Source organism: Rhinolophus sinicus, linkage group LG01, assembly GCF_036562045.2.
Source record: "Rhinolophus sinicus isolate RSC01 linkage group LG01, ASM3656204v1, whole genome shotgun sequence".
NCBI classification, from domain to species: domain Eukaryota; kingdom Metazoa; phylum Chordata; class Mammalia; order Chiroptera; family Rhinolophidae; genus Rhinolophus; species Rhinolophus sinicus.
Window position 1 is genome coordinate 170,692,920 of NC_133751.1, and position 21,531 is coordinate 170,714,450.

At 38.4% G+C, this 21,531-nt stretch overlaps 1 protein-coding gene across 1 annotated transcript; it reads right to left on the bottom strand.

Annotated features, from left to right (window-relative positions):
- Positions 1–251: 251 nt before the first annotated feature.
- SLC40A1 (solute carrier family 40 member 1) lies at positions 252–20,697 on the bottom strand. The gene is made up of 8 exons (XM_019740743.2): positions 20,337–20,697; positions 19,792–19,859; positions 15,191–15,350; positions 12,867–12,982; positions 11,785–11,911; positions 5,018–5,263; positions 3,572–4,234; positions 252–1,831 (listed from the first exon to the last, which is right to left on the bottom strand). The coding sequence occupies exons 1-8, from the start codon at positions 20,377–20,379 to the stop codon at positions 1,518–1,520; spliced, it is 1,737 nt and encodes a 578-aa protein (XP_019596302.1). The 5' UTR covers positions 20,380–20,697; the 3' UTR covers positions 252–1,517.
- Positions 20,698–21,531: the final 834 nt, after the last annotated feature.

Here is a 21,531-nt window from a genome sequence, read left to right on the forward strand (position 1 = left end):
TTTACAGAAGAGAAAATAGAACTGGGGGAGTTTAATGTGACTTCTTCAAGGTCAAAGAAAGAGTACTGGGCCTCACGTTTACTATAGCTTTACCCAAGCCACCATAAACTAGATCTATGAACAGGGAGGTAACACTCAACATTATGAGTCATTATGAAACTGTAGCTCATTATAGAGAAAAAAATTACATTATCTAAAACAGATGATCTGTAACAAAAGCAATTTTAAATAATTGGAGAATGCAATTCAGGAAGATTTTCAAAATATTTTTATATAGAAATATTTTACAAAGATTTTACAATGTAGCAAATCATTATGTCATACCATAGAAAGAAGAAAAAAAAGATTAAATCTCCAGGATAAAGAAAGTGCTCATAGCAACATACTGCAGTCTCCATGAAAGTGCATAAACGGTTAAGGCAAAGTACCATGTTGGTACTGGCATGTTGCAAAATGACTTGTAAAACAGTTTTTAAAAATATATACAAAAGTTTTCTTTCCTCCATTCTTCTCAAAGACATTTAAAAGGGATACATTTAACAATAACTCTTGGGTACAAAATAGTAAATGTAAAAATACTCTACCCCAGCGTGTTCAAAGTAAATCAAGTGATTGACAAAACAAAACCTTTCCAAGTGTGGGCTTGCTTTCTACATTTAACCTACCAGGCAGAAAGCTGACTCCCTCATGTTCCAAGATGGAGATCATTAAGGAGAATTAACTTCAGATCTTGCCCTTCTGTGTGACTTTTAGCTTCTAGTTTCTATGACCAAACTACTTGCAAATTTGAAGTCATTATGCATTCACTGTGTTATAAATCTACTTTTATAGTTTTGCTTATACCTGCAGCTTACATGATAGCCATTTTACAAAGTGCTACATATGCTTAACACAATATTTTGCCCTATCTGATAATAAAAACATGAAGGTGCTCTCTCAAGTTAAACCATAGACCCAATTAGAGAATTCTAGTGAATTTTTTTGTTTTTCTACATATATGTAAATCCCTTAAGATCAATAAGGATAATACTGGTTATCAAACTTTAATCTTAGTACGTGGAGCAGAACATATTTGTTTTTATAATAAAACATAATAAAATACCAAAGAAGTAAATGAGCTAAACTTGAATAAGAGTGAGTTTTAGGGAAAACTGACATATCTGAATTCTAGTACAGATAATTAATATCTGCCAAAGAATAACTTAATTCACATGGCTAACCACTCTTTTATGTAAAAGTTTATCTACTCATGAGAAATAGGGAAAATCAGTGTCATCATTTTAGTATCCATATTTAAACTGAGTTGTCCTTTTCCTGTATTTTTTTTCCATCTTTAAGTGTAAGGAAATTTAACCAACTTATTTCTGCTGACTAAGGTTTCCTAAAGAGCTTTTAGCCCTCTGGTTGTGGTAAAACCAGAGAGAGACACCCAGCCATTTATTGGAATTCTGAAGTAAAAAATAGGTACACGTGCTCTGTGTAATCTAGTAACAGGGATAGCAACAGTTAAAACTGTGTTACACAACAGATGAATTAGTTTGATTGTCATTTGCAACCTCTTTTTCATCAAGACCGCAGTGAAAAAGCTTGTTGCCCAGAGTTTTCTGAGCAAATCGGAAATACATGATGTGGCCCATTGCCACAAAGGAGACTGAAATCAACACGAGCAAGCCGAAAGCTTCAGGATTTGGAGCCAGGATGACCATGATAAAATGCAGAAGATCAAGAAGGTAGTTCATGGAGTTCTGTACACCATTTATAATGCCTCTTTCAGATTCAATTACATTTTCTTGCAGCAACTGTGTCACAGTTAAATCAAAGGACCAAAGACCTATAATAAAAGATATATTTTTTAGAGATATTCAAACTCTAAAATTTATAGCCATATATTTCAGATTTATAACTTACACATCTGTTGACATGTGCAAAAGACACATTTTAGCACTATTACTTTAAAGTCACCATGTATGTATTTAACATTGCCTTGCCTTAGAGGATTATTTTTCATTAATAAATACTGGGTTATTAGTGGCTCTAAGAAATGATTTCTAAAGCCACTAGTCAAAAATAAGTCATCTAAAAACTTCTTAATTCTGTTTTTTGTGATTATTCATACTATGAAAGCAAAACTCTGAACTTAGAGATATTGTAAGTACAGTCATATGCCACATAACAATGTTTTAGTCAGTGATGAATTGCATATATAATGGTAGTCCAGTAAGATTATATTGGAGCTATACAGTGACCGTACAGCCATGGTGGTGACATGGTAGCACAATGCGTTACGTGTAGTAATGCTGGTGTGAAAAAACCAGCTGTGCTGCCAGTTGTATGAAGTACAGCATATACAAGTATGTACAGCATGTATTATACTTGATAATAATAAATGACTGTAACTGGTTTGTGTGTTTACTATATTATGATCATTATCATTATTTTAGAGTGTACTCTTCCTACTTTAAAAAAGTTTGCTGTAAAGCAGTATGCTGTGTTATGCCAGCCGCAGCCTCACATATCTCCTGTTTACTGTGATTGAATAATTTTCTCTTGTGCTTGATTTAATCTTATATTGTTTTTCACAGTGACACGCTGTATTGGCTTGTAGCCTCGGAGCAATAGACGACACAATATAGCATGGGTGTGTAGTAGGCTATGCTATCTAAGTTTGTGTTCACACAATAAAATCACCTAATGACACAGTTCTCAGAACATACCCCCATCATTAAGCGGCGCATGATTGTACTAGTATTTTTAAAGTTTAAAATGAAAGGACCTAATATATTGTTATGGTTAAAGTATAAGGAAACTTTAAACCATTGTTACATTTACAGCTTGGGTTCTAAAGCTCCTACAATAAAGCTGTCTTACTTGAATATTAATGTCTTTGATAAATTAATAAACCGCTTTGTATCACAAGATAAATAATGGTTTTATTTCAAGAATGAATTCAGGAGGAGATAATTCATCAATACACTATTAATGATTACTTCAATTTTGCTTTGTAAGAAGTCTTTATATTATGTTTCCTTCCAGCACTATAAAACCCATTTGTTTGGCAAGGTATACATATGTATCAGCTAGAGAAGACCTTTGAAAGATTTGGTTTTCTAACTACCATATCTTTTTTAAAAAAAATTAAACCAGAAACACTATCTTTTTTACCTTGTCCCGTACAAATATTCTCTAAATTATAGTCCTTTTGATAGAGTTTTTGCAATATAAAGACTGCAAATTACTAATATATAATATATAATTATTACAGCTAATATCCATTAAAGAATTAAATAACATTGAAAGAGTGATATTTAAGATATCCATTTTGAATTTTTTTTCAAGCCCTAATCATGTTTTATCAAAGCATATGTAGATATATACATACACGAATATAGTTTTTTTAAACTATAAAATAAAAATTTCATAATGAAAGACTGGATTATACACAAGGATCAATAGTGGATTTTACTTAAATTAACATTCAAGGAGTATTTCAGATTATTTATTATTGAATTCTCTGAACCCACAGTGCAATTAGACACTTTAATTCATTAATATACAAAAGGAGATGTCTTACCAATTCTAGCAGCAATGACGCCTGCAAACAGCAGACTGACAGAGATTATGGACTCGGATTTAGGACCCATGTACATGTCCAGGGCAGTATTAGTAGAATCAGACCCGTTTGACATGTGCATTTCAGTTGTAAAGATGATTTCAGGAATTTCTGTAGGTACATTTGTGGACAGTGGCTCTGCTTGAATGAACCTAGAACGGATATCTTGAAAAGGAGAAACAGACAAGTCCAAAGGGCTTCCAGGCATGAACACGGAGATCACACACAAGATCAAACAAGAAACCTGTGCAAATCCTGAGATCAAACCAGTCCGAACCAGGCCACATTTTCGACGTAGCCAAGTAAAAGCCACAGTTCCCATTATTCCAGTTATGGCTGATGCTCCCATCAAAATACTAAGGATGGACCCACTCAGCCCCTGAGTGTAGGCATACCCTGTGGTGATGCAATCAAAGCCCAGGACAGTCATATAGAGGAAAGCAAGACCCATGCCTGCCAGAAACACTGGCTGGTTATAATAGGAGATCCATCCATCACGGAAGGTGCGGAAGGGCTCAGCCATCTGGGAGGCACAGCTTGGCTCTTGCTCATGTTCAAGCTCATGGATGTGAGGGTCTTTCTCACCCATTAGATGAGTTCCCTCCAGGGATTTTGGCTCAGTTTCTGTTAACAAAAGACATCATTATATGGGGGAGAGGGCTTGGGGAAAAAAGCCAATTATTTTTTCTTCTCTTCTTTCCCTCCCCGAGGGGTACCCTTTGCTATTAGAATGTAGTATGTATTTTCTTTTTCCAATCTAAGTATTCCAGCCTTGGAACAATCTCCAAGTAGCAATTATGTTAAATAAAATACTATTGATCTCAATTGCTCATGTTCTCTCTCTCTCTGTTTCTCTCTCTCTCTCTCAGAAATTATTACTCCCACTAAAGTAATACTCATCAGATAAAAATACAATAACTGTCTGGAAAAACGAAGCATCGTATTTTCTGGGGCACTGTTAAGATTCCATTTGCCCAGAAGTCCAGCTTCCTCTTCCTGGGAAACGCCCACCTTCACTCCCTCCCACTGTCCTACAAATCACCTACAAATGGCATGTCACTCCCCTCTTCATAGTCTCCTAGGAATTAGCTTGTTCTCATTTTTATTCCCATTCCTATGGCTTAACTTTTCCCAGCCATCCCTCAAGTAATTGCCCCTCTGTGTCTACTGCTCACATTAAGGAAAAAGGTCATGGGTTCCATTCCAATCCTCTGGGGTTTCACCTCGCATCCTTTCTCAGCCCCTCAAAAGCCTGAGTTTTGACTCATCTACCAAAGTGATACGTTAACCTCATGCGGGCTGTCAGTGGTACTAAACTCTGATATAAATTCAAAATAGTTTTGGAACTCACCAACATCAAAGGTCTGAATATCAGAATAAAAGGATTGATCCCTGTGTTGAGTTTACCTTTGTGTAAATTCAGCTGTTTCAACTCAGCTTCCTCTACTTTAAGAACAGCTTTCACAGCTAGAGCAGGGGTTTTCTGATAAACCTTCCAAAGCAGAAAGTACTCCACACACATGGACACCAAATTCCATCCCGAAATGAAACCACAGCCAATGACTGCAGAGCCAAATGTCATGATCTGGCCGACAGCCATGGGGGCCAAGATGTTGGTCAACTGGTCAATCCTTCGTATTGTAGCATTCATATCTACAGTGGGGACCAAAGATGCAGATAAGTGTGCAAACCTGTCAAAGGAAGACTGCCCACTTGTATAATACAAACTCAGAGACCAAGCATGTATATTCCTAAAATGTAACTTCCTAAAAGTACTCTATGAGCAAACCACAACCATTTTCTTAGAAAATTACTTCTTGTGTGGATCAATTCATATTAAATTTGCCTCAAAAATTTGATTCCCTTGGGATTTTATTAGTCTAACATCGGCTTTTTAAATGAATACAATTGTGGAAACACATTCTTTTTTTTTCCCAACAAAAATTTATTAAACGCCTATTATGAGCTAGGCACGATTCTGGAACTATAATAAAAATGAAGAATATCTTTTCCTGTCTTCATTGAGTTTACATTTCCATGGGAAAAGAAAGACAATAAATCAACAAGCATATAAATATACAGCATGTCAGATGTTCGTGAAATATTATGGTGAAAAATAAAGCGGCAAAAGGGCATAGAGAGTGCTCAGAGGAAAAGGGAAATTTCAGTTTTAAATATGGTGAGGTCAAGAAAGAAGGCTCTGTAAAAAGATAGCATCACAGCAAAGACATGAAGTGGTAGGAGGCAAAAGAGTGAGTCATGTGGATATCAGTGAAAAGAAAATTCGCAACCAAGGGAAGTGCCAAAGTCCTGCGGCAGGAGGAACATGCCCAGAGTGTCAGAGGAACAGCAAGGAGGCCAGTAGGACTGAAGCAGAGCGAGGAAGGAAGGAGATAGGAAGAGATGAGGTCAGAGAGGGAGGGTAGACTGGTCCAGTCAGTTAAGGCCTTGTGAACATTAGATGGACTTAATGTTTACACTAAATGAGTCAGAAAACCTTTGGAAGCTTACGAACTAAGAAATGACACAGTGTGACATATTTTCAAAGGTTCATTTTGGCTGCTGTGTTGAGAAAAGACTGTAGAGTGAGGATGGGGGGAGGTGGTAGACAAGAGTAAAGACACAGAGATAAGTGGGAGCTGATAGCAGCATGGATCAGGATACAATGGACACGGAGAAATACATACTGGGATACACTTTAAAGGTAAAACCCGAGACTTACAAACCAATTAGATACGGCATATGAGAGAAAGAGAAGAATTAGGGGTGACTCTAAAACTTTTTTCCTGAGCATCTATTGGAAGGATAGAGTTGTCACTCACTGAAAAAGAGAAGGCATCGGAAGAATCAGGTTTGGAGCAAAAGAACGAGTGTTTGCTTCTAGAGATTTTGATTTTGATAGGCCGACTGTCATGCAAGAGGCCACATCAAGCAGGCAGCAGTTAAATAAATCGGTCTGAAGTTTAGGGAAGAAGTATGCACCAGATTGGGGAGTCATCAGTTGGTTGATTTTTAAAGCAACATGGCTGGATGAGATCACCAAGGGAGTGAGTGGAGACTGAGAAGAGACAAGGTCTGAGAACTGAGACTTGAGCATGCCAGGGTTTGTAAACACTGGTCAGGAAGATGAGAAAAAAATAACCAGAGAGGAGAAAACCAGGCGAGTTTGATGTCCTAGAAGCTAAAAGGTGACAATGTTTTAAAGAAGGGGGAGTAATCAACTGGCAAGTGCTGCTAATAAGTCAAGAAAGGTGAACACTGAGAAGAAGCTCTAGATTGGCCACATGAAAGGTACTGGGCGGGGGGCTCATAAAGAGTAGTTTGGGTAGAGCACAAAGGGCAAATGCCTGACTGAAGACGATTTAAGAGCCTGGTGCCCACTCCAAGGGACACTGTTTATATTACATTGTAAGTAATTGGCGCTCTCTGGATTCACAATGTGATTGTTGCCCCCCCCCCCCAGCATTATGGAAAGTGAGGCCCTGACCAAGGAAAGGGATTAGAAAGCGTGAACATAGATATCTCTTTTTGTTAAGTTCCACTGAAAAGGAGAACAAAGAAATGGAGCGGGGAGGGGTAAAGACAGGGATATTTATACAGCATGTTACATGCTGCTGAGAACGATACAATAGATGAGAAGGGATGGCATCTCAGTCTATTGCAAAAGCGGAAGCGTTGTTCTTAGATAGGAACACAAAAAATTCGACAGCAGCAAGAGTATAGGCCACGTGTATGGCTTCCAGTCCAAGCCGAAAGAGCGATGTGATGGTGGGAGCACATGACAGTTCTCATTTCTTCCTTTTTCTCAGTGGAACACAAAGCAAGTTCCTCAGTGAAAGTGAGGATGGGAGAGGAGGTACTAAATGTGTGCAGAAGAAAAAAAAAAGTACGAAATAGTCCTTTAGGAAAGTGAGAAAAGGAAAGGACCAGAGAAAATAGTATGATCATCTGGCAGCATGAAAGAGCCAGCTTGGACCCAGTGGTCATGAACTCTAAGTGAGAACAGTGAGCAAGGGTGTGTGTTTTTCTCCAGCCACGTTCTACTGTGGAGAGTGCATTTATCCAGAGTCTCAGGAAAGCGATGGAAGGAGTGAGGGGCAAGTAAGCTGAGGGTATATGCTATGAGGCGATCATGTGGTCAGAACAACTGACCTTGGAATTTAAGCTGGGTAAGGAAGCGAGAAAAGAGAGGTCATGAACAGTGAAAAGGTAGTGGAATTAAGGACTTGTAGGCAGCAACCAGGTTGGGGGTGGGGTACCAGGAGTGAGTTGGAAAGATAGGAGGTGGTAGTTCAAGACATGGATGCCTAAGGTTGAGATAATGGAAAGGGAGGATTTAGTGATGCCGACAAGGTCTAGGGCATGACCATGGGAATATATAGTTGAGTCAGAGTGGAGAACAAGATAAATAAAGGAGAGCAAGTCAAGAAAATTAGCGAGTGTCTCATTCTCTATCTCACAGAGTGGAAAAATTAATGAGACGAGTCCTGCTCAATCATGTGGGGCACCAGACGGAAAAAGCAATACGTGACTAAAAGTACATTAACTGAAAATTACCTTTATTCCTTCTGTAGTTCTTCCTGGTCCTAAATTACCTTCCAATTAGTCCTATGAGTATATAATACTTATATGATAACAGGAGAACTTTGACACAGTTCACCTTTCACTTGAAAGGCAAAGGCAGTCTTCATCCAACTTATACGTGACCGTTTCTGCAGAGGCTTCACTAAATTCCTTTGGCCTCCCACTAATAAGTTTCCAACTTACATGCTAACAGAAACGTAGAATTGATCCAAATAACTCAATAATTTGAATCCAAAAGTCAAGTACTAATGAAAATACACACTTGGATCTGGAAGCCCCAGAACAACAAAATTAATTTATTTACTGTGGTTTGTTTTTCTTTTACTACCTCAATTTTCAAGTGCTCACGAAGCTTCCTAATGCCACCAATTTCTATCTTTTATATTATACTTAGGAATTTAATGTTTAGGTATAATGTTATGTCAGAGGCAGCTTTTATTTTTCTGCAGCAGAATGAATAATAATTTTTGAAAAAGACCCAGTCATTTTACCTGTAAAAGGCTAGACAAGAAACAGTCCTCTGAAGATGCAAACACTCTCTTTACAAACTTATATTTATTCTTCTGTAAGCAGGCAAATATGTGCTCATTTAAAATTAATTTAACTGTTTTCAGCTACAGCTGTGGCACAGAATATGACATTAAATAACTACATGCTATTATAAAGGGTACAGTACATCTCATAGAATAGTAATTTTTAAAAGCGGATTTGCTGAGCAAATAGCAACCAGCAGGTTTGTGTACCTCAAATATGAAATCAATTTTTAAACAATAGAGTTCAAACAAGAAATGTATCAACCTTACCTGATCAAGCTAACCAGCAGGTGTTTTCATTAAAATGTTGCATAAGAAAAACCTCAGAAGCTATTAATAAAGACTGATTAACAAAGGAAATAGGAAAGGAAATAAAACAACAGATGCAGTAAAATATCTGGGAATAGGAAGTGAATCAAACAGGTTTGACCGGCTAAATGTCATGGCACAAGGGAATGTTTCAATAAAACACTATATCAAGTGCCTAGACAAGATAGTTAACAGATTAACTAGATGTGAAAAACAATAGCTTTTCTAGAGCTGTCTAAACTAGATCGTTAACAGCTATATTTCAGCCTGACACTCCTGAACTTCTAGAATTTTGTAACCTTTAGAGAAATTTTCTCTTGTTCTTTATCCTCAGGGATACAACTCCTAACTTTAAAACCTACTCTGAAATCAAGAAACACTGGGATAAGGGAATGGGAGCACTAGCATCTGGCTCACTTTTCCTCTTTTTGTGCACACCGCTCCCCTTCACACACACACACACACACACACACACACACACACACACACACACACACACACCACAAAGCACCCACAACCCACACACAGGTTCAGCCGTCTCTGCCCCGACCCCTGCTTGGGTTCCTGCTTTGCTGACAACCTCAAAAATCAGTCTGAGGAACATAAATGATCCCGTCTGGAGCAGGTGCCCCTGTGTATAGACACAACCTCAGAGGTACCTGGAATTACCCTCTCTGTGTACTTCCTGCCCTCCCTTCTCTCTTCTATTTTTCCTTTTTCTTTGTTCTTCAACTCTGCCTCAGAGCAGAAATGGAACCCAAAAGCCATGGTGAGACCCTTGTGGACCCTCAGAACTAAAGAAATGTTTGGATCCTGTTTTGAAAGATGGTTGCTAATTAACACAAATACAAATACTGGGCGAAAGCTTGAGGAAAGACAACATGGTAGTTTGTTCTTCACCGGGCTACTCATCTGCACTGCTGGCTGGATGTGTAAAAGCACCACGTGCAAACAGTTAACGTACAGAGGACAAGAGGTCAACAGGCTGCTTACTTCCTCTCTTAAACTTGAGAAACTCCAGAAGGTTAGAAAATAGAAGAGTTGGCCTTTCACTCTGCAATAATTCCTAATACAAAGAAAGAGAGCTGAGAAATGGGCAGTCATGTATTTGTTGTTCTGGGACATCACTTCATAGTCAAAAAGACCCACAAAATTAAGTGGAATCTTTGGTTTTTCTGTTTTATTTATTTATAAAAACAACTCAAGATTCTGAGTAACTTTATCATTACTCAGCATATATGTATATTTTTTAACAGATTGTTCAGACTTCACAGAGTATAAATGAGTTAAGAAATTCAGATCAGGGAAAGAAAATCATTTCCAAAGCCAACTTTCCCCCAAAATATATTCTAACAGATATGTGCTCTACTTTAAAAATATATCCTTTTAGACCCTTTGAATTTTAAAATGTGGACATGTACATACCTAAAAGAGTACGCTAAAAAGAGAAAGGAAACAAACGAAAAACACAAAAAAGGACAAAACCTTATCTTACAGTTCAATATGACAAAAAGAGATATGGAATTATTTCCTAGTACTAAATGATCACAGGAAGAAAAATCAATGAGAATCACCACTTTAGCTCCAGAGAGAATTTCCTGCAGTACAGATTCACACGTGCACAATTCATCCTGGGCACACATCATCCTCTAAAATCATTGTGGTATTACTACCTACGTATAATACTGCTACCACAAAGTGATGATTTAAGCGAATTCTTTTTCTTCTTCTAGACCCTCCACAGATTTTGTTCCTTCTCTCACCACCTCCTTTCTATCTTATTTTCTTCTTAAACCACATAGTCCAGTCAAACAAAGTTGCTTGCTAACCCCAGCACCTAATCTTGCCTTTTGTGTCCTGGAAGCTATTTAAGTCATCAGGAATGCTTTTCTTGCCTGTTAGGATAGTTGGGCAATGTGTTTGTGATACCCATTATCTCAATGACCAGCAGAGTTGATTCAGCTGATCTGATCAGTAGATAGTTGTACCCCTCCTCCTTTACCCTGTGTAATTATCAGTCCACTTTGTGTCTGTTTGCTGGATGAGGGGCAGGTAGGGAGTAATGAGGGAGGGAGGTTATTCTGAGCCCAGGTAATATTGCTGTAATAGGACATGATGCTTTGTAAGCATTCTCCCATCTGTCTTTGTATACGTGTCTAATGACAAGTAAGAGTGTAAGCTTCTTAAAAACTGTATTCTGTCCTCTAATTCTTTAATATATATAACTGCAATTATATCACATCATACATAAGTTATACTTTATAACTTTAAAGTAGAAGGAATTAACTTATAGAATCTCTCCTAGAATTAGTTGTTTCCATTTGGAGAAAAATAATATCCACAGTATGACTGGTTAGTACTGCTAATAACATCCATAGTATGACTGATAAAAATCTCATGTCAAATTTTCACTGTTCTAAATATTAAGTGAACATTTAGAGACAGCTAACAAAAATTTTTTTAAAAGAAAGAGCTCAAAAGAAATGTTCTTCATCAACAAATTTTCCAGGTTTGCATAGAGTAATAGAGAAGTTATTGTAACTTAACTTCCTATAAATTAACTTCATAGTAGTGAGATAAATCTTTGCACTGAGACTGATAATGTGGTTAAAAAAAAAAAAAAAAAAAAAAAGACTATGATTCAATTTATTGCTCTTAACAAATACCCAGAAATAGTCTCATTTATTACCTCTGATTTAAAGTGAATCCTGACATAACCCATTTAGTTGAAAGAGAAAACCAAATTACCTGCTAATTTGCTTCTGTCTTCTCCTGCCACAACAACAATCCAGTCCCTTTGGATTGTGATTGCAGTAGCAGTACTGGCCAAATTTGCAATATTTGCAATAGTGATGATCAAGATATAGCAGAAAGTCTAAGGAATTACAGGGAAAAATTGAGTTAAAATGTCAGTTTTACCACACTGTACTTAACACCTCACTGTGCAATGTATTTCAAAATGGTCTTTGGTGGCATGATAATCAAACTTTGACTTCAATTTTATTTACAAACAATCATTTTACATATGAAACAATAAATACCAGTGGTCAAGTTAAAGGGCATAATATCTTCCTGATTCCTATCATCTATAGTCCATATAATATAAAAATTATAATAGTCATATGCATATTTATGTGCCAGGTATCATAAAGTGTTACCATAGGGGTAGTTTTTCATATTTCCCCCACAAATATCTCCTTTGGAAAAAAATTAAAGGGGAAGTGAGAAGACCCGTATATTTAAGTGACAGTTCTGACACTTTCTAGTTGCATGACAATGGACTAACATTACTTTGTCTCAGTTTTTTTTCATCAACAAAATGAAGGGAATAGACTAGAAGATGTCTACTGTCCTAAAGGGCTTTGAAACTCTACAATACCAATCCAAATATACATAAGACTCAATAGTGACATCAAGTCCATTGCTTTCTACTATACCCCATCTCTCTCTTTTCCATCATACTCTTATGAAATCATTGTGTGAGAAGCTATCCAGTCCATGTCCACAAAAAGAAATACCAATTATTACTGGAAGCACACAATCATGACTGATTTAAATATAATAAACTCTTAGATGTGCCACTCAAAACAAATAGGAAAAAAACCTAATAGGACAAAATTTAAATTCAAACAATATTAATAAGTATCTATTATGGGAGAATAAAAACAAAACAGAAAATTTAAGGGATATTAAAGTAGACATAGAGATCAATATTAAAAAAAGATACCATTTGCAAAAAGCTACTCCCTAGCCTCAAAAGATTTTCTTTCATCTTTTACCACTATCAGATGTTCAATTTTCGGCCTTTTAGAATCTCACTGAGAACTTACAAGAACCCATCCATGGTACATGGTCAGAAGCTCGTTTTTATGTAAGAAAACCATCATCAGGATGATTCCACACAGGATGACCGAAACATTCTGTATCACCAGCGAAGTCTGGGCCACTGTACAGAGGGAGAAACAGTGTTCACTACACATTACACCAAAGTGTCCCAATGGGGCTGTTTTTATCCACATATCACTGTTCTACTACATTAATGTATATTCAAGTTACTACAAAAAAAAAAAAATTCCTGAAGTAAATCCTGCCTCAGCTATTTCTAGGACCCAGCATATGACACCTGACCAGTAAAATCTGCAGACAGAATGATGAAGTCCTCATCATTTTTTTCTCTGTTAACTGAAGCCATTCATAATGACCATATTTTCATTTAGTTTATTCTCATGAAAATTTACTATTATAAACAGAACTGTATTACATAGACAAGATCCATCTCTCAGCTCTTTGTAGCTTAAGCTGGAATAAGAACATGTAGGAGATGATGAAGGTTAAGGAGGAGATCATGGAATCCACAGCCCCCTACATGGCAGGCTGAATCTGGTAAGATAAGATGATATGAATACATAGGAAAGACATGTAAAAATTTGTCAAGAATAAAGCAGCAGTGTTTTTTGTTGTTGTTGTTTTGGCACACTATTTGCCATGGTTATGAAATTCTAAGCTATACCTTTCCTCACAGAAAGTTCCAATTTTCTTGCAGTGAGGCACCCATGTAGATAAAGTGCTAGAATAAGAACAGGTAAGTACACAGGTAAGACACCTTCTAGTCTTTTCTCTGCCACTTACTAAGGTAGACGCTCTAGGACAGGGTGCCTAATATTTCTTATGCCCATGTCTATAAGGTGAGGATACCAGTACATACCTGCCTTCCTTACTTTACAGAGTTATCATAGGCTCAAATACTTATTAAGGTGCTCTGAAAAACATAGAGCTGTATATGTAAGGTATAATTACAGCATTTGTCTTCAAGGGCAGTAAAGCTCTTTCTGGCTTGGAAGGTCACATCAAAGCTTCAAGATAAAACAAACTGCTTTCTGAAATTAATTTGAAATAAAATCCCAACATATAACTCATTCATTGATGTATTCATGCATTGCACAAGGAATAAATATCAACTGAATGAGGTTCTCAGCTTTCAGGACCCCACAGACCAGAGGAAAGACAGACATGTGAACAGATAATTATAAGTACAATAGCATAGGGATTAACAAAGTCTGATGAGAGCACAGAGGAAGAAATGGTTAACTTGGCCTAGAGACATGAGAGAAGGTTCTCATGGAGGGTGACATATGAGTTGATTACATGGGTTAAGTGGGAGATTGCTAGCCCACCACACTTTCCTTCATCCAACTCAATATGTTTCCTAACCTATAATTTCACTGCTCAACAATCATAAAGTTCAAGGACTCTGCAAATAATATTTCCATTTTCCTATTTATAATTATGTACATACCTAGGAATTTTTTCTAGGGTACAAAACTTTTTTGTATATGCATTTTGAACTGTTCATTCTCAAAACAAAAAATGTCCATCTTGACCATTTTGCTAATAACATCAAGTCCTAGAATTTGATAATCCAAGTGCTCTCCATCCAGGAGCAGTCATCCTACACTGAAAGAAACTAACGATATCTCAGTCTTTCTCCAGCACCTAAGACAAACACAACCAGGTCTTGGTATTGTCAGGTGAGCAATTCAGGAAAATTTTGCCCTGAATGATTGTCCACATTGCCCTATTAGTCTGAATAACTGAATCGTTCAATCACTGTCTCTCTTTCCTATATAAAACTGAAAGATCTCAGTATTAATGCTCTAGAATAAATATTAATATTAATACATTATCATTTCTTTTCCCTCAAAAATTTATAATTCAGCTCTCCATGATCCAGACTCAGATATTCTCTCATGAATCTATAGTTCTCAATGCCCCTCCACACATCTCTATATGAAACCAATAACCACAGGACAGATGTACACACTGTCCCAGGAACCTCACACTAAAAATCTCCAGTGTAAGTCACAGTTATAAAGGATGCCAGAGTTAAGCAAACTTTCAATGTTTAACATGGTTCCCAGAAAAGTGCTATGGTGTTAATCATTAACATTTGGAATGTATGAATAGCCAAAGACACCAAAAGAAAAACCTATAAGCTCCATATCCTGGCATCCGAACCTTGTGCAGGAGCCCCAGGACCCTCCCTGCAGGGGTGCTGCCACCAAGTTCCCCATCACTCAAGTGTGGCATGCAGGCCTGCACGGGGTGAGTCCCAGTGGTCCCATGAATACAAAGGCATCGCTGTAACAATACTCACCTTTAAGTCTGGCGTTCTTATCCACCCAGTCACCAATGATGGCTCCTAGGACCAGAACCGACCCTGCCACCACCAGTCCATAGACTGCAGTCAAGAGGAGGCTGTTTCCATAGAGCTCAACCAGAAACACAGACACTGCAAAGTGCCACATCCGATCTCCCTTGAATAAGGAAAGAAGAGAAAATGTTGTGCTGAGACAGTTTTAGTTTCTCACCAGTTATACTCAGGAAGTTGCTTCGTTATCAAAAGGGCACTTTCTGGCTACAGCATGAGCTTTTTCAAAGTCAACAATTCCTCTATGGATTTAATACTGGTCGGGTGTTAAAATAGTTCATCCTGGCACAATGGAAAATGTTCTTGCCCAATTACTAAGTAAACCCGAAAAAGCATATTAATGAAATGTGCATAGTCCTTTTCATGCTATAAAAAAAGATGTAGTTTCCAGACCCAAGAAGGTATTTGAAGACAAAACCTGTTCCTGTGTGTGTCAGGTTTCCACCCAGGCCTAGCATTCACCTCTCCTCATAAAGCAGTTTGCTGCTGAATCAGAATGCAACTACAGTACACTTCAGAAACATCAGTATGCCTAGAATGTCAAAAAAATAAAAAGCTAGTTTCCCAAATTATAAAATGATAAGAATGGACTATATGACTTATAAAGCTTCTTTTACTTCTAATATTCTAAAACCTATGCTTTCTCACAAGTAAATTTCAAACTCATAAAACAGCAGGGCAATCAGAAAGACGAAATTAATATGGGAAATTCTGGCACCACGTGAATGAAGATATCAAAAATCAATGCATTAAGCAAGTAGTTATTTTAACATTTTAATACAGGTAGGTTTTGAAAGGGGACAAAACTACGTATTTCTTCATTCCAGAGTATATAGGGAATTTAGAATTCTTTACTGCAAAATATGGAATGACAAATTTTTAAATGAGTCAGGTAAATTAATATATAAGAAATCTATGATGGACCTTATTATGACATTTTAGGCTCTTTCCATGACTTCTGAGGCTAACATAAAATAGGACAACAATCATATTCTATCCCTGGAAATTAGTACAGGAAACTACATCCCCAGGCTAGATTCCTTATGGATTTGACCCTACGTGGAAGTACTTACACTCCTCATTCTTTCCAAAGTCTGTTAACATCTTCCAGATACATTTAATGTAGCAGGAGCAAAGTATTATCCTGGTATGTGAAATGATTTTAAAAATTTAATAATGCCAAGACAATAATATTTGCATTCAAAACTTAAATTGATGCACATGCACAGTAGCAATCATTTACAATGAATTTCATGTACACCCGTATTTCTCAAGTGGGGTGGGGGGGGTGATTTTATCCTCCAGGGGCCACTTGGCAATGTCTGGAGCTGTCCTGGGTTGTCACAACTGGGAGAAGGAGGCCTACAAGCATCTCCCATGCACAGGACAGTCCCCCACAGCAAAGAATTACACAGCCCAAAATGTCAATAGTGCCAAGGTAGAAAATCCTTGGTATAGAGGGTTAGAAACATAATTTAGAACCACAATTTCTAATTAGCATAAGATTAGGGCCTTCGAGGGTAGGGTGGACATAATCAAATAAACTTTAAAACAAACACTGGAAGCCAATGGCAGCACCATGTTTGAAAAAATGATTCTCACTTAATGGTCTGAAATGTGAGCTCTAGAACTGTCTGCAATCTCAACCCTCAGCACAGTGCCTGGCCCAGAGTAGACACATAACAAACAACTGTGGAATCAACAGGGGATCCCAGTAGTGAACGAGTAAATACAGAATCGGTGGCAAAAACCTAGATTGATGTATCAACTATATTTTTAGTATGTTTTCTGTGAATGTTCAAGTATATTTGTTCTGTGAATGTTAATATGTACCATGATTAATATTTCTGAGAGAGCAATTTTTCCAAGTTTGCTTTGATTATAAAAAAAAAAAAATTTTCCACCTGAGTAGGAATTGTTAGTTTCAAATACAACTGTGCTGAATAATTAAAAACGTATGATACACATACAATCTGCTTGAAACCAATAAAAATACAAGTCTATATGTTAAGATACAGATGTCAATATGAATAGCAAATAAAGCTGTTTTCTTAATCTTAACATGAGGAGCAAATTTAGATTTGATTAGAATAAAATGTGATGGGAAGAAGGGAGATACTTTATCCTAATCGTCATTCCTCTGAAGAGCTCCCAAGGAAAAGACAAAAACACATAAATGTCCCAAATGACAGGTTGCTTCCATGAGCGAACTTCCGCTTTCTTAACCTAAAGAGTAAGAAATATTTCTACAACTGCCTCTTTCTTTTGTGTTGTTTTGTTTTCTCCTATTCTTTTTCCAAAATAATTAGTTTAGATTCCTCTAGAGCAGGCCATCAAAACAAACACTATTAAATGAAAATTTTCTCTCTTGCTTATCCCCGTATGGCATGTCACCTTCTTGATGGAAAGGAGTAAAATTGTTCCAGTTACCCCAACTTCCAAAGGCTTTAGGTTTTAAGAAGCAACAGATTCTATGCTCACAAAGCCCAAGAATCAGGTAAACTCTAAGCAAATGTTGACCAAGTGCAATCTTAAGTCCACCCATTCCTTCCTTATGTCCATTTCCTGCCTTCCCATAAGCTCTCAGCATGCTTGATGATTTGCTTACACGTCCATCTAGACCCAGTGGACTGAGAGCTAAAAATCAGCTGAACATCTGTGAATGAGCAATCACAGTCACTTAATATTTATTGAGAGGCTACTCTGTAGGCACTAGAAATTCAGCAGTACACAAAAATCAAGGTCCATGCTTTCACGCAGCTTGCATCCCAGTGAGCAAAGATGAAAAACAAATCTAGAATAAGTCAAGTGGTGTAAATGCTATGAGAAAAAATAAAATTGGGTGGGGCTGGAAGGCGGCATTTTGTCTGAAGTAGTTACAGAGACTTCTATGAGCCAGGAGCTGAGGGCAGTAAGGGATGGCGCCATGCAGACATCTGGGGTATAAATGGAGACAGTCCATAGGATAATGACATGAGATGTAAACAACTGGCCACCCCTTTTCACTGCCTTACATGATTAGTTATTTTTTTGTTATTAGATATATTTTTTAAAGTCCACACTAAACTATAAGTTCCTTGATGACAGAATCTACTTCTTACAGTACTTTGTGTTCTGATAGTATAGAATAAAATGTATTTATTGATCCACTGGTAGAAAGAAATGAAATTGGAAGTGAAAAACATTCAATCCTACGCAAATCTAACCGCATATAACTTTCTACTCCATCACCTCTATATTCCATCACTTGTTATTGGTTTTTTCTATACTTAGTACTTACTAAATTAAATTGGAAGAACAAACTATTGGTTTAGACTATTAAGGATAGTTTCACTAGGTTTCTCCTTAGAATCATCAGCTATTGGAAATGAAACAAGCCCACACCAATGCTACTTTGTTTACACATATTTGCAGTCACCCCTGCCCAAGCCTCTGGGAAGACAAGAGCTTGCCTTCCTAAAAAGGCCATCTTTGAACTGCTATTTCTTAGAGCTGATAACCTAGCTTAATAATTTCCTAAAGGCATGGGGTACAGATTTACTCATAGGATAGTATACCTTCATGTCTTCAGGATGATACAATAAATGTTTCCAATTTAAAAACAAAATAACATTCACAAAATTTACTCTCAAAATTCTTTATCCTTACTCATGTATCACTTTAATTAAATGTTATATATACGAGGCACAAATAGAATATATTCAGGCTTATGGCTTTTAAACAATAAGAACAATTGTTTAATTTTAAAGATTCTAATCATCATTAATTAAATAACATACAACATCCTTTTGGGATTATTCTTTTTTGAGGGGTTCATGAAAAGAACCCAGGCCCACAGAAACACTGGAACTCTTCCAAGACCAAAGAGCAAGTCAAAGTAAGAGTTATGAGTCAGTTGCTGATTTTTACTGGATGATGATTTTTAAGATAGCTTGAGATATCCCACCCATATCTACCTTCAGATAACATTTTATAAAGACCAGAATTTTCATCACTCAGATACTTATTCTTGGGGTCAATTGTATTTAAATTAATCTTAGAATGTTATTTTTAGCCTGAGTCAGTCACTTCACTATTCTGCTGTATTTTCATAGTGCAGTATGTTGGAATTTATAAATTTAACAAAAGAAGAAAACAGAGAAATATCTTAAAATGTGAAAGAACATTCTTGGTAGCAGATATCACCATTTACTAAGCCCACTAATGCAAAATACAATAGTAGCAGATATCACCATTTACTAAGCCTACTAATGCAAAACGCAATGTACAAACAATGCAAATATCCCTGTCCTACTTAATCCTGTCTTTGGATAGTTGCCAATCTACAGTAAGTGGCATCACCCAATGATTAAATAGCATTTCCAAACACCTATGAGAAAATACCTTTGGTGAAAATAATTTTTTCACTAAAGCATGTGTGTTTGGATGATTTCTGTCTTCAGCTGCATGACACAGCTGGAAGATGGTTTAAAATAAGTGGCCCAAATGAAAGGAAACAAGAAATTGTGTAAGTATGTTGTAAGAATTGCTTGTACACTCTCACTTACCCAAGTAGATAAAGAATGACCAAGGTAGAGAAGGAATTTTGCAGAGGTCAGGTAGTTTGCTAAGGATCCTGCAAAGACACACAGCGGAAGACAAAAAGGGTATTTAATCACTTGAGTGATCTGAGGTTGGAATGTGTATACATTTGCTCTTGTTAAACATGACTATTAAAAAACTTCTGTGAGTGGCAAACCATGCACATTTTATCAAGGCAACACTCAAATTCAGCATGACCCATTTATTGGCCAGTCACTGCATAATTTCACACACAGTGAGGAAAGCTCTTGTTTCAACATTCTTTAATTCCATTTTTTTTAAAAAAAACAAGGCAATCCCAGTGTCCCAGTCTACTCCATCCTTGCCTGCGTACAAGCCCCTCTTCCCACACCCTGAAACTCATTTCCTCCTCGACTCCCACCAAAATATGAATCAGATGAGCTACAGAGCACTCTGGTCAACAGCTGAGCCACAGTGCTCCAAAATGCGTGAAGCCGCTGGTCTCCACCGCCCAACCTGGGTTTCCACCACTTGCATTCGGTCAACTTACCACAGCATCCTCCCTGGCGGTTTTGCTCTCTTGCCTTGGTCATGACACCAGGCGTCCCGCGCTCGCTCTTCCGCTGCTACTGCTGCTGCTCTTGCTGAGGTGCTTGTTAACAGGAGTGCAAGGAACTGAAGAGAGCACCGCTAAAAACACAACAGCCTTGTGCAAAAAGACCCCAACGACTACTATGACAAATAAAAGAAAAACAACCCGAGGGTCTTTTTTGTGTGTTTTTTCTGTCTTCTTTCCAAACTTAGCTAACACTGTAGCTGAAGTTGGAAAGGCAAAGCCTTATGGAAGCAGGTGGGGGGCTCAACAAGGCCGTCCAAGCCGTGTCGGACCCCTATGCCTCCGCTGGCGCCGCGGCAGCCTCGGGCCGAGCCCAGCCCTTATACCCGGCCGGGGCGGAGCTCCCTCCGGCCGCCAGCTCTGTTCCGCCCCCTCCATTTCAGGGCCACCCCGGCGTCCCCGCGGCGCGAGGCCAGGCGTCTGTCGACCCCAGCGCCGAGCCGCCTCCACGCCCTTGCCAGGAGTTGCCCGCTCGGGGTGCCTGCGGCCCACTGGCCACAAACCACCTGCGCGGCCTGCGGGGACTTGCTCCCGGCTCACTCCACTCGCCGGGTTTTACCGCTCGCGAGGGTCTGGGAGGCCCCGGGTCTGGGCAGGGGAGGCCGGCGCAGGGGCCCGGCGGGGCGGCGGGGAGAGGAGCGCAAAGCCCCGCGGCGAGCGTCGGAGGAAAGTGCTTCGCACCCGCCACCTGGCCGTGCTGGGGAGAAGGCGGCCTCCGGTCGGTCACTGTGCAAAGCTGCGGCCTGGGTTTGGGGGTTGGGGGATCTTTTTGTTTTGTTTGTTTTTTTTTTAACGAAAATCATTTTTAATATAGGTATTTACATGAATATAACCCGTGTCACAGAGGCCGTTTTCCTGGCCTTCCCATTCCGGCCCGCCTGCGGCCCAGAATGTCTTTTCTTCCCAGGACTGCATAGCGGGGCTTCTCTCAAAGAGCCGGAATCAAAGGGCAGGAAGGGGCGCAAAGATCAGAGTCCAGCCTTCTTCAGAGGAGTAAAAGTTGGCTTGGAAAGGTCAAGTCCAGCAGCGGGTTAGAGACCCACCCCAGCCCAGAATTCAGGTCTCTAAACGCTTCCTGGAGATGCAGCGAGGAGGAAGCAGCCCCAGCATTTCCCTTCACCATCCTTCC

Bases quoted from the DNA above. Each gene is read 5' to 3' on its own strand.
- SLC40A1 (XM_019740743.2), bottom strand. From the start codon at position 20,379: ATGACCAAGGCAAGAGAGCAAAACCGCCAGGGAGGATGCTGTG. The intron at 4,235-5,017 runs GTAAACTCAACA...TTTTGTTAACAG, and splicing joins ACAGCTGAATTTACACAAAG to AAACTGAGCCAAAATCCCTG. The intron at 1,832-3,571 runs GTAAGACATCTC...CTTTTATTATAG, and splicing joins CGTCATTGCTGCTAGAATTG to GTCTTTGGTCCTTTGATTTA.